Here is a 19,104-nt window from a genome sequence, read left to right on the forward strand (position 1 = left end):
CAACCTAAACTTTAAAAAGATATATACACAAAATTAAATAATATTAAAGGTTAAGAGACCACACTGTTAGGTCTGCCTGGAAGCTATGACTTCTTCCCTTGGCTCTCTCCCTCTGCACCCTGGAAATCCCCGCCCAGCACCTGTAAGCCTGACAACTGGCATGCCTGGGGGCAGTGGGAGGTCTCCCAGTCTGAGGTATTTCCCCATCCTCTGAGATCATATCCACTTCTGCTATGGCCACATCCCTCCTCTTTTATAATCTCTCACTTCCGCCATAGGTTCTCTTGCTGTGCTGACTCCATCTTGGGCGGCAGGAGGTCTGTTCTTTCCTTACACAATAAACCCTCTTCTCCTGAACTGCCTGGAATTTCCTTTGGGCAGCCCTAACACCCACCAGATAATGATATTCATTCTTATACTTTATGTGTGATCCTATATTTTAATCTTTACAAGATTCCTATGGAGGTGCTAAGATTTTTTTTTTCATTTTATACTTGAGAGATTCTAAGGCTTAAAAAGACCAAGTACTTTCTGCAAGCTAACCCAGGCAGACTAACTCCAAAGCCTTTATGGTTAACCACAAATCAGTATACAAATATACCAATGTCTATTTGTGGAGACATAAAGCTAATGGCTAAAATGCAGTACAAATAGAAGGACTTACTTATCTAAAGGAGTAAAAGGAGGCAAGAAGGAGACTTGCTTTTATAACGGGAATGCTGAATTGGAAAGGATTGAGAAGTATGTTTGCACTGTCAGTGTATGTGGGCCTACACATAATGCTTCCCTTTCCTCCGTTTTCTTTCCAGGTAAGAACCTGGTTGCTGTGTTACAAGACTAAATATGCATCTAAAACACTTAGAATGATAGATGATATTTGGGAAATGTTAATTAGCTTTTGATTAGTATGATTTTTCTTCGAAATTATCTTAGTTTGTCTTTCATAACACATTCTTGAATACTGGCTCTCAATTTGAGGATGAATCAAAATAGAGCTTGAAAACACCAGTTGCTAGGCTCCATCTCTTGAGTTTCTGATTCAGTAGACCTGAATTTGCATTTCCTGTAGGTTCCCAGGTGGTGCTGATGATACTGGTCCTGGGAGAACTATTGGTTCAAAGGTGGCTTCATTATCTGATTGCAGCACAGTTCATATCATATAATAGAGTAGAGCAAGTATTCTCTCTTTGTTTCTCTGTTGGTCTCTGTCTCTCTCTCCTGCCTCCCCCCACATTCCAGACATGTTCTGTTTATCTTGGCTAAATCCACTTTTATAGTAAGGAGGAATGGTGTAGCTTCAAGGTGAGAGAGGGGAATGGGTCAATTTAAGAGCTGGAAGCAAATTTAATCCAAGTTTATATATACATTTGTAGAAGAGGAAAGGGAAATAGGTCTATAAAGATGAAATACCTCACTTACAGGTAGTTACCTGTGCAAATGTCAAAGTCAGTGTCAACTCTCAGTATTCTGACTCCTAACCAAGTGCTTTTCCTATTAGTTGTACTGATTGTTGGTATCTGAAGGAGCTAATCAAACTCTAAGTAGATGTGGAGTGTCAGAGTGGTGCTATATATTCCCATAAATATTCAGTATTGCCCAGCATGGGTGGCTCATGCCTGTAATCCAAGTTACTGAGGAGGCTGAGATTTAAGGATAAAAGCCAGCTTGAGGAGGGAGGTGAGGTTCTTATCTCCAATTAACCACCAGAAAATGGGAAATGGTAGAGCACTAGCCTTGAGAGAAAAAGTTCAGGGACAGTGCCCAGGTCGTGAGTTCAAGCCCTATGATTGAAAAAAAAAAAAACACTCAGTATTCATTTGGTACCTAGGAAATCTCATACATTTCCACATACACAGTCTACTTGTAGAGAATCATCTTTACCCTATAAAAGAGATCAGCTTCAAAACCAAATCACAATGTCAGCTCTCTTCTTTTTTATGTCCTTCCACTTAACATGTCCTAAATAAGTAGTATACTGATCAACACAGATATTATTCTTAGCTCTTCTACACAGTTTTCATGATTCAACAACTATCTTTTACTATAATGTAGCCTAGGTTTCAACAAGCATCTTTCTCTGGATTCTATTCTGCAGTTAAGAAAAAATTCTTGTTAGCCAGTGCAATGGCTCACACATGTAATCCTCGCTACTCAGAAGGCTCAGATCTGAGGATTGCAGTTCAGAGCCAGCCCCAGCACTAAAGACCATGAGACTCTTATCTCCAATTAACCATTAGCAAACTGGAAGTGGTGCTGTGGCTCACGGTGTAGGGCAGTAGCCTTGAGCTGAAAAGCTCAGGGACAAGGCCCAGGCCCAGAGTCCAAACTCCACAACCTACAAAAAAAAATCTTTTTTCTTAATATAGTATTTCAAACCACAAGGGGAACAGCTCACAGAAGCAGAATTATCTCAAGGGAAATAATGAAATTGGAAATCAGGATTCTCCAAGATTCTAGTTTTATTTTTCTAGTCCAGGTTTGGGGAACTAGAGAAACTTTGTTGTTCCTATAATCAACATGATGTTGAAAGACAGGACACAAATGGCTGTTTCTAGGCGAAGTAAGGAGACTGGGTCTGTGATTTCATCTGATTGTTACCCTAGATGGTTCCTTCTCTATTAGGTTTAAGTGTTCTCATCTGGTTTGCTTTATTTTTGTTAGTTTTAATTCCATGCTAGCTGCATTCAGGGTTGCTGGTCTTTGAGACATGAGTCCACTGGGCTTTTCAATAAAAACTCATAATTTGGCCTTTTAATGGTGGCTTCTCTGTTTCTTGTGTTTCCTTACCACATACAGGGGTGTCTCCACTAAAGTTCTGATTGTCTGGATCTATAAAAAGATTACATGTAGTGAAAATTTAACTTTACCCAAAGAGAGGTCTCACTTTTTCCCTTCTGACCTTGGCTACTGAAAAGTGACCCTCTTGAAATGTCCCTGCCTGATAGAAGTCTAGACGATTAAACCAACAGTCTATAATGGTTTACGATGGGGTTTGAGCCATGCGGAATCACGAGGGTTTAGAGCATTAGTCTGGTCTCTGGGAGGAACTGCAACCACTGAGAGATCTTTAAGTTGAATCCCAAACTCTGCTCACCAAGGTCCAAGTAGCATTTGTAGCTTGGAAAAATGGCCCCTTTTCTGGGCGCATATGTGACCTCCTCCCTGGAAGCCAACACCCCAGCATGTTTTTTGTTTTGTTTTTGTCGGTCCGGGTGCTTGAAGTCAGGGCCTGAGCACTGTCCTTGGGCTTTCTCAAGGCGAGAGCTCTAGGTCTACCACTTGCACCACAGCACCACTTCTGTTTTTTTTCTATCTATGTGGTACCGAGGACTGGAACCCGGGTCTTCCTGCACATAAGGCAAGCATTCTACCACTAGATCAAACTCCAGGCCTCAATACCCAGCTTTCTTAACCCAACTAACTGACCCACTTGGAGGCAATGGAAGGTCCGGCAAGCTCTGAAGACTTCAATGCAGCCACACCTCCTCCCCCCTCCCTATAAGCCAGTCTACGTCGTTAGCTCCGCCCCTTTCCTTGTTTTGCCCAGCCCCCCTTGTAGCCTTTCCCTTCCCCCTTTCCTGTGCATCCCTTGCACCCTCTGCACAACTCCATCTTGTATAGGATGGCAGTATGCTCTCCCCTCAATACTGCTCTTTTCAGCCTGAACCACGTGGTGGGCTCCTTTCAGCAAAACCTTACAGCTAGCAGTACCCTGAGCCTAGTGTCACATATTGTGGTTTGGAAGAGGTAAAGGATGTCTCAACTCCACAGGGGAGGCCATTTGAATGCCTTTTGGATTCTGACCTCTTCTTTTGTCTGACTTTGCTGTCTTTCACAGTGATAAAAATCATAGTAGGAATTGTGGTACCTCCTGGAGGTCTGTATGTTGTGGTGGTGGTTGTTTAATTAAATAGGAGGGCCCCTAAGCTTGTAGCCAGCTTGAAGTGAGGTTGGTTCTGGTGACTCCTACACTTGTGCTTGAGGTCTAAGTGAGGGAGGTGATGGGATTGTTATCTTTGATTTTGGCTAAACTCACTACATGATGAAAGGCAGGATGGTAAAAGATGGAGATTTAACATACGATTTGTGATGGGAATGGCTATGGAAATGGTGCTGAGGGACTTGCATTTTGGAAAAGTTAAATGTAGGAGTCCCAGATAGGAAAGAAAGAGGAAAATTCCTGACAGAAAAACTGATCCCTGAGAAAACAAGTCTCATTTCTGACCTACTGAGAGTCCTGATAGAGACCTTCAGCAAATTGTTTTAAGCTCTGGTCAACTGAAACCAGATAAGAGTTAAAAGATACAAGACCTAAGGTGGCTCACACCCATTATCCTAACTACTCAAGAGGCTGAGGTTTGAGGATCAAGGTTCAAAGCTGGCAGAAGCAGGAAGTGGGGGTTGGTGTGTGTGTGTGTTTGAGATTGGTCTCATAGACTTTCTTGCCCAGGCTGGTGTGTGTGTGTGTGTTTGAGATTGGTCTCATAGACTTTCTTGCCCAGGCTGGTGTGTGTGTGTGTGTGTGTGTGTGTGTGTGTTTGAGATTGGTCTCATAGACTTTCTTGCCCAGGCTGGTGTGTGTGTGTGTTTGAGATTGGTCTCATAGACTTTCTTGCCCAGGTGTGTGTGTGTGTGTGTGTGTGTGTGTGTTTGAGATTGGTTTCAGAGACTTTCTTACCCAGGCTGGTGTGTGTGTGTGTGATTGGTCTCATAGATTTTCTTGCCCAGGTGTGTGTGTGTGTGTGTGTGTGTGTGTGTGTGTGTTTGAGATTGGTCTCATAGACTTTCTTGCCCAGGCTGGTGTGTGTGTGGGGGTGTATGTGTGTGTGTGTGTGTGAGATTGGTCTCATAGACTTTCTTGCCCAGGTGTGTGTGTGTGTGTGTGTGTGTGTGTGTGTGTGTGTGTGTGTGTGTGTTTGAGATTGATCTCATAGACTTTCTTGCCCAGCCTGGTGTGTGTGTGTGTGTGTGTGTGTGTGTGTGTTTGAGATTGGTCTCATAGACTTTCTTGCCCAGGCTGGTGGTGTGTGTGTGTGTGTGTGTGTGTGTGTGTGTGTGTGTTTGAGATTGGTCTCATAGACTTTCTTGCCCAGGCTGGTGTGTGTGTGTGTGTGTGTGTGTTTGAGATTGGTCTCATAGACTTTCTTGCCCAGGCTGGGGTGTGTGTGTGTGTGTTTGAGATTGGTCTCATAGACTTTCTTGCCCAGGTGTGTGTGTGTGTGTGTGTGTGTGTGTGTGATTGAGATTGGTTTCAGAGACTTTCTTACCCAGGCTGGTGTGTGTGTGTGAGTGTGTTTGAGATTGGTCTCATAGACTTTCTTGCCCAGGCTGGCTTTGAACGGAGATCCTGAGAGCTCAGCCTCCTGAGTATCTAGGATTCCAGACTTGAGGTAAGATTCTTCTGAAGTAAGGCAGAGCTTAGAGCTAAGTGGGTCAGCAGAAAGGCAGAGTTTGGGGAGCCGCAGAGTTTAGGCGGGGAGGCAGAGTCCTCCTTCTGGGACCCCGCACAGAAGGCTGGCGGGTGCGAGGGCCCAAACGGGTGTCCAGGAAGTGTAACCAGCGCTGAGGGGCCGCGCTGGAGGGGTCCAGAGAGGTCTGCTTCCCACCTGAAGTAAGATGGTTCCGATGGGGTCGAAGCTCTCAGACCCCTGCGCCATGGTTAGGCGGGGAAGAGCCGCCTCTCCGGCGAGCGGCGGCCTTCCCGACGCGGACGCCTCCGGTGAGGGGCCGGCGCTCGTCCCCCAGGCAACGCCACGCGCTTCCCGGCCTGCTCCACCCCGGAAGCGGAAGAGGGGGGAACGCGGAGCCGGTAGAGTGGAGAGCACGCACCTCCCGCGGGTCTCCCCCCGCCACGCCGGCCGCAAGTGGTACAGCCCAAGGCGGAAGCGGCGCCCTGACGGCACCGGCTCCGGAGCGCCGCGATGGCTGCGGGCGTCCCCTGTGCGCTGGTTACCAGCTGCTCTTCCGCCTTCACCGGGGACCGTCTGGTCCAACGTGAGTAGCGAGAGCCCCCGGGGCGGACCTCCGAATCCTCCATCACCCCTCAGGCAGGGGAGGACGGCTGCCCTCCAACCGCGTCCTCTCCCCGGGCCTGGTCCCCCGGCCGAGGGCCGGGGTGGAGGTGCTCGGACTCCCTGGGCGTCTGGCCCCTGGCCTTGGGCTCAGGGCCTGAGCACTGTCCTTGGACTTTCTCAAGGCTAGAGCTCCACCACTGGAGCCTCAGCACCACTTCCGGCTTTTTTCTATGTATGTGGTACCAAGGAATCGAACCTGGGTCTTCATGCATGCTAGGCAAGCACTTAAACCACTAGGCCAAACTCCCGGCCCCTCTTCCTTTTTTTTTCTTGCCCATGCTACTATGATACACTCCTAACTCCCAAACTTACATACACGTGTATGAAATAGAACCCAGAAAGTGGGTCGTAGGGCCAATCCTGTCTCCAAAGGGCGAAGTTGGATTATAGACAAATAAACGTTTCTATTTTGTGTATGCATATGTACCAGCATTGGAACTTGAATGCAGGGTTTGCGTTCTTGCTTGGCAAGAATCACACTTTTACTTAGGGCTTTTTAACTGGCTAATGGGAGATAAGAGTCTTCACTTGACTTTTCAGCTCCGGCTGGGGTTGATCCATGATCCTCAGATCTCAGCCTCTCTGAGTGGCTGGATTAGTTAGATTAGTAGCAGAGTTAATAGGATTACAGGCATGGGCCACCGCTCAAGGCTTCTGTTATAAATGCATGGCTTTGAATGAAAGCAGTGGCTCTTAGCTGTATGATTGTTTAAAAGTCATTTGACTTGTTCCCGTGGGTCTTTTTCCTATCTGTAAAATGAGGGTAATTTTTACAGAACTATGCTTAAACTAGAGATTGGAACATAGTGAGCACCCGTGAATAGTTAACATTATTATTAAAGCAGATTATCTCTCCTGCTCAGTTTCCTGATCCTTAAAATGAGGCCTATGAACAGATAGACTTTGTCCACTTTTTAAAGTGTAAAGAGCCAATTTTTTAAAATTATTTTGCTTGAATTCAGGGCCTGGGTTGCTGTCCCTGTGCTTTTTTTTTTTTGTCAGTCCTGGGCTTGAGCTCAGGGCCTGAGCACTGTCCTTAGACTTTCTCAAGGCTAGAGCTCTACCATTTGAGCCTCAGCACCACTTCCAGCTTTTTTCTATGTATGTGGTACCAAGGAATTGAACCCAGGTCGAGGCAAGCACTCGACCACTAGGCCAAACTCCGGCCCCCCTGTGTTTTTTTTGCACAAAGCTAGCTCTCTTACCACTTGAGAAATAGCATTACTTTGGCCTTTTTCTGAGTAGTTTATTAGATAAGAGTCCCACGGCCTTTCCTGCCCACGCTGGTTTTGAACCACAATCCTCAGATCTCAGCCTTTTGAGTAGCTTTGATTACAGGCATAAACCACCAACACCTGGCTATAATTCTTTTTTTTTAACACACGTCCAGTGACAGAATTGGTCAAGATGCCCCTTCAGCACAGACATTCTGATTTATTACTTACAATACGTAGAAAGGTTAAAAGACTAATTAGAGCACCTACTAATGATATTGATGGGTCAGGAATGTGGCCTAGTGGTAGAGTGCTTGCCTAGCATGCATGAAGCCCAGGGTTCAGTTCCTCATTACCACATACACAGAAAATGCTAAGTGATAATGTTTTTAAGCAGTAGTGGGGCTTGAACACAGGGCCTGGGCTTGTTCTTAGCTTTTTTTCTCGAGGCTGGTACTCTACTGCTTGAAACTACATCTCTACTTCCGGCTTTTTGATGGTTAGTTGGAAATAAGCATCTTACAGATTTTCCTGTTAGGCTGATTTCAAACAGATCTTCTGACCTCAGCCTCACTGGGCTGAGAGTTCAAGCTCTTCCATCTTTTATTACTTCATCATCAAACAAGTACATAGTTATTAAGTACAGCTTAGCATATGCACAAAAGAAAATATTAGGCATAATTTAAGTATCTAAAGAAATACTCCTAATATTTCTGTGTGTTTCTTTTCAATTCTTTTTGGGGGGCATTCAGGGTCTGGACACTGTCCCTGTGCTTTTTTTCCCCCCTCAAGGTTAGTGCTCTCCCACTTAAGCCACAGCTCCACTCCACTCTACTTTTGGGGGATTGTATTCTTCAGATCTTCAGCCTCCTAAGTAGCTAGGATTACAAGTGTGATCCATTGGTGTCCAGTTCCAGTGCATTTCTTTTAATGAAGAAATAATTAGTTTTTATTTGTTTTGTAGTGATTTCTATCCAATCCAATAACTTGTCCTACATAGTCACACCTCATCCCATCCTAATATTTTTGACATTACCTTAAAAATTGGTTTCTATTATATATATATATATATATATCCATTTGATAACTATACCAATATATCAAGATTCTTTAAAATGTTGGTTTATTTAACTTTTCAAAAGATATAAATGCATTTGGATTCCTATTAGTGATGCATGAAAATCCTTTCTCAAACATGTGCTTTACTATTTTTTTTTTATTGTAGGGGTAATGTTACATTTGCCATATAGTAGGTGCATTACTTCTCACTCGGTGATACCCCTTCTTATGTTTTCTGCCCCCTTTTCCTTCCCCCCACCCCCTCTCAAAGATCTTGTTTTTCCCCCTTCCCTTTCCTATTTCAAATAAACAAATAAACGTATATACCTCCAGGTAACAATCAGATACAGTAACTATGAGATTAACCAAAGGGCGGAAAAAGGAGAAGAAAAATAACATAGTACATTAAGAACAATAATCACACAAGATAAAGCTCTTGTTTCCATATCCTAGAGATCCTTTCATGTAGTCTCATCCTGTGTTATCTTATGTACCTAGGTTTTGAGCTATTGTAATCCTTTGCTAGGAGAGTCCTAGATACATACTAATTATTACAAATGAGGGAAACCATTGAGCCTATATTCCTTTGGGTCTGGGTTACTTCACTTAATATGATTTTTTTCTAAGTCTTTCCATTTCCTTACAAATGAAGTTATGTCATTATTTTCTTTTTTAATAGGTTCAGAGTTTTACTAAATATCCCAGGCTGTATGTGCTACCATGCAGCTACTATACCAGGCTCCAACTTGTGTGCTTTAAGGATAAGAATTGACAAAGTGGTCACTGCCTTAGAGTTCCTGATTATCTGTAGTAACACTGTTTTTTTTTAATTTATTTATTTTGCCAGTCCTGGGTTTGAGCTTAGGGCCTGAGCACTGTCCTTAGGCTTTCCTCCAGGCTAGCGTTCTACCACTTGAGCCACAGCACCACTTCTGGTTTTTTCTATATATGTAGTATCGAGAATCAAACCCTGGTCTTGGTGCATGCTAAGCAAGCACTCTACCACTAGGCCAAACTCCCAGCCCTGTAACACTGTATTTTTATAACACCTGTTAAATTTACTGAAGATAAGTTAAATCTGTAAAATAATCCATTTTATTTCTATATGTAATTGGATGATCTTTGTGGCATTTTTTTTTTTTCCAGTCCTGGGGCTTGAACTCAAGGCCTATGCACTGTTCTTGAGCTTTCTCCTGACTAGTGTTCTACCACTTGAGCCACAGTACTACTTTCGGCTTTTTCTGTATATGTGGTACCAAGGAATTAAACCCAAGGCTTCATGCATGCTAAGTAAGCACTCTACCACTAGACTATACTCCTGGCCCCGGCCTTTTCTTGTGATTCTACTAATATTTTGAAATAAACAAGTAAAAACAAGCTGGGCCTGGTGGCGCACACATGTAATCCTAGCTACTCAGGAGGCTAGATCTGAGGATCTTGGTTCAAAGCCAGCCTGGTCACTAAAGACTGAAAGACTCTCATCTCCAATTAACCTAGAAAACCAGAATTGGTGCTGAGGCTCCAGGGGTAGGGTGGTAGCCTTGAGCTGAAGAACTCAGGGACAGTGCCCAGGCCCAGAATTCAAGCCCCATGACTGACAAAAAACCCCAAAACAGTTGGTGAGCAGGTTATTTGAGTAAAGAAACATGAACCATAAAAAAAAAAATGAAAAGGGGGGTATCATTAGAATGAAAACATAGAATTTATACTTACTTGGCATTTACTGTACCATAATTAAAGATTAAATTAAACTATTCATTGTGTTTTATTTGGGAATAAAAGATGGAAATGACCACAGTGAATACCTTTTGTCAGGTGTTCAGTGTGAGCAGACCATAGGTGAGTTTTGGATTGAATCTAATCTACCTTTGGGGAAAGCTTGCTTCACAAAGAGGAAACATTAGGATTGTCCAATTCCTCTATTCAACAGCTGATCTAGTTTCCTGCTTTTAGCCAAATATTCAAAATCAAATAATCAAGTTTGTGAGAAATATACTTAAGATAAGAACCAGTAGGCATCTGTGATTGAATACATGCATGGACTTTGGGGGACTTTTATCATTCAAGAGCTTTATTTGCAGTAGTATTTGAAAGCAAGTGTCCACATTCCACATTTTTTTTTTCATTTGACCATCATGGGGCTTGAACTCTGGGACTGGGCACTGTCCCTGAGCTCTTCAGCTCAAGGTTAGTGTTTGAGTCACAGCACCACTTCCAGTTTTCTTGTGGTTACTTGGAGTTAAGAGTGATCCTCAGATCTCAGCCTTCTGAGTAGCTAGGATTACAGATGTGAGCCACCAGTACTTGGCCATTCCAGAGGTCTTTTTAACACCTAAATACACTTTTTTTTTGGGGGGGGGGTAGTACTAGGATTTTGAATTTCTGGTCTTGTGCTTGTTATTAGGCACATGCCCTCATCCTTTTATTTATTTATTTATTTATTTATTTTTTTAATGGGTGGTGGGACTTGAACTCTAGGCCTGGGCACTGTTCCTGAGCTCCTCAGCTCAAGGCCCTACTCCTGGAACCACAGCGCCACTTCCCTCTAGTCTAGAAATAATAGATTTTAATAGTTGCTTATTTTGTTGTGGTAGGATGAGTCTGCCTTCCAATCAGTTATAGCTATTCTTTGTTTTCTTTGATGGATGAAAAAAAGACCAGTGTGTTGGGAGCTGTCTCAGGGCACAGATTTGCCATCACTAAGAGATTCAGTAGATGATTAGACTGAAGCCTGGATTTCAGCTAACAGGGATGAGGAACTTCAATTTGTTTTAAACTATGATGCTTAATGTGAAATTTTTCAGTTAACATTAGGGCTTAATATTTTTATGTTTATTCAGAGTGGATGTCACATGCCAGTGGCTCACACCTGTAATCCTAGCTACTCAGGAGGCTGAGATCTGAGGATCGTGGAAGCCAGCTGTGGCAGCAAAATCTGTGAGACTCTTATCTCCAATAAACTATCAAAAAAGAAGCCAGAAATAGAGGTGTGGCTCAAGTGATAAAATTCTATCCTTGAGCACAAAAGCTCAGGGGCAGTGCCCTGACCCTGAGTTCAAGCCCCAGGACTGGCAAAAAAAAAAAAAAAGTGATGTCAGTCTCTCCTTTGGCTGATGAAATGAAATTAAGTCACCTGCTTCAAGAGGGACCGGGGACGAAGGACCCCGACAGAAAATTGCAATGAAAGTTTCTGCTAAAGCTTGCCAATTAAGTTTACATTTAGCCACAGAAGATGAAATGTGGTAAGTTAAATAAGAAATGAAAATTTCTCTGTGTCCCATTTGTATGCCTCCGTTAGAGAATTTTTCTTTTTCTGTGAAGTTTTATATTAATTTTTGAAATATTGTTGATAAAATGATAATTATAAGGTGTCCTTGCAGTAAAGTATAGGAAGGTGAAGCACAAAGAATACCTACCAGTGGAACTATATCCACTCATGTAGCTCCATTCCATTTGTAATACAGAGCCTAAGGTATTATTTTTGGAAGATTCTGACTGTGTCCACACTCACACTTTTCTTTCTAAGCCACCTTGCTGCCTACTTTTTTAAAAAAAATTTTTATTCTTTTTTATTTATTATTATTGTTGGAGTAATGTATAGAGGAGTTACAATTACATTCGCCAGGTAGTAGGTGCATTACTTCTCACACATTTTCTCATATTTTTGTCCCCATTTCCCTCCCCCCACCCCCTCCCAACTGCTTGCTTTTTTTTTTATGCAACAAAAGATAAAAGAAAATGTAGAAGATATTCAATGGGCATTGGCTTACACAGCTTTTGCCCTGAACACTGAGCATGAATAATGAAATCTGATATGCTATAATTTTTATATAAGGTTAAAAGTTTGGGAATTCTAAATTTGGCAAGAATGAGAATCTGGACATGACATCGTATTTATGTTGGAGTCCTGTGTACAGATACTAAATTTGTCTCTAGTAATTACTTATCCAGAAGGCAAGATTGACGTAGGCTAGCACGCGAAGATACTTGTGACACTCAGAGCGAGTCTTTATGATGTCTTAGGTTTAGCAACAAGTGACCTATTTGAGGTTTTAATTTTCCATGTAGAACTGAAGCTGGTTCCACACGTTGGTGGAGGAAAGTACCACAGAGCGTGCATCAACTTCAATCTTTCTCAAAGCAGGAAGGCATGTGGTCACTTGGTAATAAGCAGCGGGGTGATGGTGCTAGGACAGAGTTGACGTTGTGAATTCTGCTGAGGTTTTTGTGGGGAAAGAAATTGGTGACTTAAGCAGAGTCCTCTCCTTGGCTGTTTGACTGTAAGCCAGTTAATGTCATTCCACAAATATTTACACGTGCCATCCATTGTTCTGAATGCTGAAGGCTAAAACCCCAGTCACCCCTGGCATCAGTAAAGAGAGGGCTTCCACATGGTTTAAGGGTTTGCTTCACTGATTTCTGATAGATTGAATTTGTGCTACTATTACCATGTTCTGTCTTTATGATATTTTCTGTCTGTCTTGCCCTTTGTGAACAGTTTATATAAATGAGTTGTATAATATGTACTCTTTTTTTTTTTTTGGCCAGTCCTGGGCTTGAGCTTGGGCTTTCTCAAGGCTAGAGCTCTTCTACTTGTGCCTCAGCACCACTTCCGGCTTTCTTTCTATGTATGCGGTACTGAGGAATTGAACCCGGGTCTTCATGCATGATAGGCAAGCACTCTACCACTAGGCCAAACTCCCGGTCCCAGTATGCACTCTTCTGTGTCTTTGTTCACACAGCATGGAAAAATAGCATGTTCCAGCTGTTCTTCCCTTCAGCTGTCAGGCATTCAGGTTGTGTCTACTTACTATGAATAATGCTATTAGGAACATTCTTTTACAATTGCTTTTTTCTTTCCTTTCTATAATTGCCTACGGTAGAATTGCTGGATCATATGGTTAACTTGATGCTTAATATAACTGCCAAAGTGTTTTCCAGAGTACCTGGCCATTTTATGTTCCTATCAGCAGTGTGTCGAGGGTTCGTTCCAGTAACAGTTGTTACTGTTTATATTTAATTGTATTCAGTTAAAGTCATTTTTACCAAGTGTAAAGGATTTCATTTGTGTTTTGTTTTATTTTTGTGTTATTACTGGGGACTGAACTCAGGGCCTCATGCTCTCACTTGGCTATTTTCGTTTTTAAAACCAAAGATGGCTGAGAGTCTCATAGACTTTCCTGCCCAGGGTGGCTTTGAACCATAATTATTAGATCTCAGCCTTCTAAGTAGCTAGGATTACAGGCATAAACCACTAGGGCCCAGCTTCTCTGTGATTTTGAGTTGTATTTCCCTGTTAACTAATAATATTGAGAATCATTTTCTTTGGAATGCCTGTCCAAATCTTTTTTGCTCATTTAAAATCTTTTTTCATGTGTTCTGATAAAGTCCAATTTATCAGAGTTTTTCTTTTCCCATGAGTCTTTGATTTTATGCTGCCTAGTGGTGATTTCATTCCCCTTCCCCCCTTTTCTGGGAGGGTTGTACTAGTGCTAGAACTTAAGGTCTTGAGCTAGGCAGATGCTCTATCCCTTGAATCACACCTCCAGTGATTTCATCCTTCTTGAAAGCCTTTTGGTTGCCGAGACTTGGAAACTGTCACAAAGCTAGAAAGTTCAAATAGATGGAACTTGTTTTCAGTACTTAAGCCCTGGGGTTGTAAGGTAATTCTTTTTTTCCCCTGAACTTAACTTTGTTTTGGTAAGGTCATCTTGGACTTACTTTCTTCATTCAGAGTAAATTAGTACCTACTGTAAATGTTTTCATCATTTTAGAAATTTCTTGTAGAGTTTTATTCTGGGATAGGATTTGTTTATGAAAAATTTACATTTGAATATGAAAATTATTTTCATGTCAATTGCCTCATTTAGGTTTTATGGAGTCCCTCTCCTAGAGCACAAACATGCATACCTTATTTTTAAGCATCTAAAATAAATGGCCAAGTACTTTTTATTTTATTTTATTTATTTGTTTGTTTTTGTCAGTCATAGGACTTGAACTCCACCTGGGTTCTGTCCCTGAGCTCTTCAACTCAAGGCTACTGAAGTACCCTTGAGCCAAGCCCCACTACCCATTTTCTAGAGATTAATTGAATATAAGTCTCTGGTCCTTTTGTGCCTGGGCTGGCTTTGAACTTTGATCCTCAGATCTCAGCCTCCTGAGTAGCTAGGATTACAGACGTGAACCACCATGCCCGGCTTAATGGCCAAATAATTTTTATGGTTAGTAATCAATATAAGTGGAAGATATTTTCATCTGTAATGAGAAGTTATGGTACCAATTATAATGACTAGTTTTAGTTCTGTCAGAAAGAATATAACAAAATTTGCTCTCCAGAATTTTATTTTTGTATAATGCTTATATCTGTCAGTTCTCCAGAGTTTCTTCCCTTAGATCAGGATTTCTGAGTTTGGGCTCCGCTGACCATTCGGATGAGCTAATTCTTTGAATTGTGAATTGTAGGAGTTCAGTACTGTTCCTGGCTTCTACCTACAAGATGCCAGTGGCATCTCCTTTGATGCCTCCTTCTCAAAAAACCACAAAAAAACGTTTAGCTGGGCACTGGTCTCACATCTGTAATCCTAGCTACTCAGTAAGCCAAGTTCTCAGCATCCCTGCTAAAAGCTAGCCCAGGAAGAAAAGTCCTTGAGACTCTTACTTCCAACTAACCAGCAAAACATCAGAAGTAGAGGTATGACGCATAGTAGAGCACCAACCTTGAGCAGAAAGAGCCAAGTTAATGAATTTTATTTCACAGCAGTGTTCAAGTTCTGTAGATATTTTATAAGGTATTAAACTTGGTATTCCCTGCCTATAAAAAAAAAAAGAAGAAAAAAAAAAAAGGAAAGGCCAAATTAAGAGCACAAAGTCTTGGAGTTCAAGCCCCAATAATGGCACACACAAAAGAAGTCTCTAGATATTGACATATGTGTTTATGGGGGTAAAACCTGTCCCCATAGAGAACCATTGCTTTAGATGTATACATAAACTACTTTCCAATATTAACAGTACTGTAATTCAAAGTCCCCCCCTCCCCCACAAAACTGGGTAGAAATCCCTACAGGGATTGACAGTGGCTTTGCATGCAGCCCATGGCCCCTGCCTGACCCTCACAAAACACTTCTCGGAATTCTCTCTCCCCTTCCTGCTAGCTTCTTTGTGTTCTTGTTCACATGTTTGTACTCGTTGTGTTGTGAGCTCATTAAAGACCTGTGCATGCACACACACACCCAGTTATTTTAAGATGAGGCTGTGGTGACCTATTCCAGATGACAACTGGGAGAAAGTAAATTTGAGGAAAAGGAGGAGGATTGGCTTGGATTTCCTCTGCTTCAACATTTAAAACTTTTCCACTGTGATATAAAAAGCTCAAGAGCATGTGGATCTAGAGTGGCTAGGAGAGACTGGGCAAGTCAGGGAGAGGCTGTGAAGGACACAAAGTACAGAATCTGGGTCTGCTGCTTTCACTCTTCTTTGGTGATTGACCCATCACAGCCTGAAACAGATGCTGTTTGGATAGACTTCTTACAAGAGGGTTGTGTGTGTGTGTGTGTCTACTCAGGAGGATTTCCAGACATCAGTCTGTGTAAAGCCCCAGCACTAGTGTTGTAGTTTTAACCTTTAAATGTGGTATAGGCTATGCAAGGGCCTTTACAGTGCCTATAGGGATCTGCTTATAGGATGTGATGTGCTCATGAAATTATAAGTGTTAAATTGTAGCTGGTTGTAACATCCTAAACCCATTGCAATTTGTGTGCGTGTGTGCATGTGTGCTGGTACTGGTGCTTGAACTTGGGGCCTGGGCTCTGCTCAAGGTTCTACCAATTAAGCCAAATCTCCACTTTTGGCTTTTGGGGGGTTAGTTGGAGATAAAAGTCTCACAGACTTTCCTTCCCAGGCTGACTTCAAACTGTGATCCTCAAATCTCAGCTTCCTGACTAACTAGATTATAGGCTTGAGCCACTGGCACTGAGCCCATGGCTCTTAAAGCTCTTAACTTTATGGGTTAATGAAATCTCTGGATTTTCAACTTTTCCCCATTTTGCTCAGTTCTTTTTTTTTTTTTTTGCCTGTCCTGGGCTTGAGCTCAGGGCCTGAGCACTGTCCTTGGACTTTCCCAAGGCTACAGCTCTACCACTTGAGCCTCAGCACCACTTCCGGCTTTTTTCTATATATGTGGTACTAAGGAATCAAACCTGGGTCTTCGTGCATGCTAGGCAAGCACTTTAACCACTAGGCCAAACCCCCGGCCCTCTTTTTTTTTTTTTTTTTTTTTTTAATAGCTACATTCTCTTTCATCTGATGTCAGACCCTGTCACCACCTGTAATTTTCCTAATTGCTTCCTCTTCTTTCTCAGTACATGTCTTTACAATGGGAAAGATTTTGAGAAAGAAGGTGGTAAGGGCTTGAAGAACGGCCCTGGACCTCTTAAGGAGGAAACCCCTTTTAATTATAGTATTTCTTCCTCACTCTTACGCAGTCAGAGCAATGGCTCTTGGCTTACACATTTTCATTTGGTCAAAGCCATTACAGCAGGGTGTGTGTATGTCTGTCTGTCTTATTTCAGGAGTGAGTCATATGGTGGCCAGTCGGGCCAGGGTCTTGAAAAGGCAACATTCCAGTGCAGATATGTGCGACCCTAGGTCTACAATGGCTGTTTTTTTTTTTCATTCTGGAAGGGGAAACAGGAGGAATTTGGGGTCTCTAGAAGAGGTGGAGAAGACAGTACAGAGTAGGGTGCCAACAGGTGAAAAAGAAAAAGAAGTACTTAACTTGGTATTCCCAGAAGAGAACTGGTTTTTAGAAGGACTAACTTTGTCTGAGGTGACAGCTGAGGACATAGCAAATGGGCTTGAGCCACTGGACAGCACCTCACGATAGCTGTCATGATGAGTCAGATGCATTAATTCCACTGGAATTAGAAGGGTTCTTAAGTCTGCTACTGCAAAAAAGATAGAAACAGTCTAAAACACAGTATCACTGCTTAGTTTGCCATGAACATTTGGCTGAACTGGCTAGGTGAGGGGGCAAAAGAAGAGAATGTATATTAAAAGGGACTTCCCCAATTCCTCCCCACCTTACCCCCTTGGCCTGCCAGGAAATTCCCTCCCTTTCCTTTGTGGTCAGAGCAGTGCGCCAGAAGCCCACCGAGAGGATAGGTCCCTTCAAACAGCAAAGGTGTCAGTGGTTGCCCCAGCCATCAGTCAACTATGTTGAATTCCATTGGCCACCTGTGTATGGCCTGGCCAGCCCAGCCATATAAAGGTCTATAAAGGTAGCCTGTAAGATTAGGCGGGGTCACTCTCACTCACATCTTAGAGATGGCCCTGACCGGTCAGTATGATTCTCCATGATAGGCATGGAATAAAACTGTTTAACTTCCAACTTCTGATTTTGTGTCAGACTCATTCCTTTGATCACGAACCCTAACATATATGTGTATGTGTAACAAAAATGGCTATACAGTTAGGATAACTTAACCTGAATTTCAGTCTGCTTCCTAATTTATGCTAAAAAGGGCAAGGCCTTTTACTGGTCTGAATCACAGAAAGCTAGCTTTGCATTCATGGGATTGCCTAACCCAGTTGCTCTCTCTGAGGGTAGGTGCCTCAGGGTAAGCAGGGAGAGACCATAGCTAGCCAGAGGAAGGAGGAGATGTTGGGTTACTAAACAGAATACCTGTCTTGGCATAGAGCTTCCTTCAAACCTCTTGACACTTTTAGATGACCTGTGTGGGATTATAGGGGAGAGAACGCTGTCAAGACAGTGATCTTCTCCACTGAGATGCTGCAGAATTGATGGCAGCCTAGGAACAGTTTCGCCAATAGAGAAAGAGGGAACGTTTGAGTTTTGCTAACTGGATGTGACTTCTTACATAAAAGCATAACACATTAACTATTTTAAGCTGTATAGTAGTAGACCTGGCAAGTAATTACCCAATGTTTGTGTCTTTAAAAATGATGCATGATACTGGGTGCTGTGGCTCACGCCTGCAATCCTAGCTGACCTCTGAGGATTGTGGTTCAAAGCCAGCCTGGGCCATACAAAGCCGAGAGACTCCAATTAATCATTAGGAAAACAGGAAGTGGTGCTGTGGCTCAGGAGTAGGGAGGTAGCCTTTAGCTGAAGAGCTCAGGGACAGTGCCCAGGCCCAGAGTTCAAGCCCCATGACCCTCTCCCCCCCCACAAAAAAATATGATGCGTGATAAGCTGGGCATTGGTGGCTCACGCCTGTAATCCTAAACTGAGGCTGAGATGTCAGGATTATTGTTCAAGCTACCCTGGACAAAAAGCCAAAGTGGAGCTGTGGCTCAAGTGGCTAGCCTTGAGCAAAGCTGAAGGCAGTACAATGGCCCACACATTCACTATAGTTACACCACATGACCTAGCAATGTGAGACAGTTGACATCCGCTTGAAGGCAAATGAAGTTGCTCTGGACTTGTTCATAGCAGAGTTGACTGTATCCCAGTTCTTGACAGTGAAGGACAAAGAAGGGGGATTACTGCAGGGTCTGTTTGTTTTTGTTTTTTATTTTTTTCCCAGCCCTGGGTCTTGAACTCTGGGACTGGACATTGCCCCTGTGCTTCTTTTGTACTCTACCATTTGAGCCACCATGCCACTTCCAGTCTTTTCTGTTTTATGGTACTGAAGAATTGAACCCAGGGCTTCATGCATGCTGGGCAAGCACTCCACCACTAAGTCACATTCCCAGCCTACTACAGGGTTTTTTTTTTTTTTTTTTTTTTTTTTTTTTTG

General features: G+C 42.7%; 2 protein-coding genes across 9 annotated transcripts in view; one reads left to right on the forward strand and one right to left on the reverse strand.

Annotated features, from left to right (window-relative positions):
* The window catches only part of Iqch (IQ motif containing H), a 206,450-nt gene extending 200,789 nt beyond the window's left edge, over window positions 1–5,661 (reverse strand). For all 6 annotated transcript variants that reach the window (XM_090358130.1, XM_090358132.1, XM_090358133.1 and 3 more), the window contains exon 1: window positions 5,607–5,661. In XM_090358130.1, the coding sequence (XP_090214256.1) occupies window positions 5,607–5,657 (51 nt within the window). In that variant the 5' untranslated portion in view covers window positions 5,658–5,661. The remainder of the gene's footprint in view (window positions 1–5,606) is intronic.
* A 246-nt stretch (window positions 5,662–5,907) lies between these two features.
* The window catches only part of Aagab (alpha and gamma adaptin binding protein), a 34,319-nt gene continuing 21,122 nt past the window's right edge, over window positions 5,908–19,104 (forward strand). For 2 of the 3 annotated variants that reach the window (XM_090358137.1, XM_090358138.1), the window contains exon 1: window positions 5,908–5,994. In XM_090358137.1, the coding sequence (XP_090214263.1) occupies window positions 5,922–5,994 (73 nt within the window). In that variant the 5' untranslated portion in view covers window positions 5,908–5,921. Of the gene's footprint in view, window positions 5,995–11,526; window positions 11,590–19,104 lie in introns of those variants that run through there. The other variant, XM_090358140.1, reaches the window with a different exon arrangement.

The sequence above is a fragment of the Megascapheus bottae genome, chromosome 25 (genome assembly GCF_031878675.1).
Source record: "Megascapheus bottae isolate mThoBot1 chromosome 25, mThoBot2.hap1, whole genome shotgun sequence".
Taxonomy (NCBI): Eukaryota; Metazoa; Chordata; class Mammalia; order Rodentia; family Geomyidae; genus Megascapheus; species Megascapheus bottae.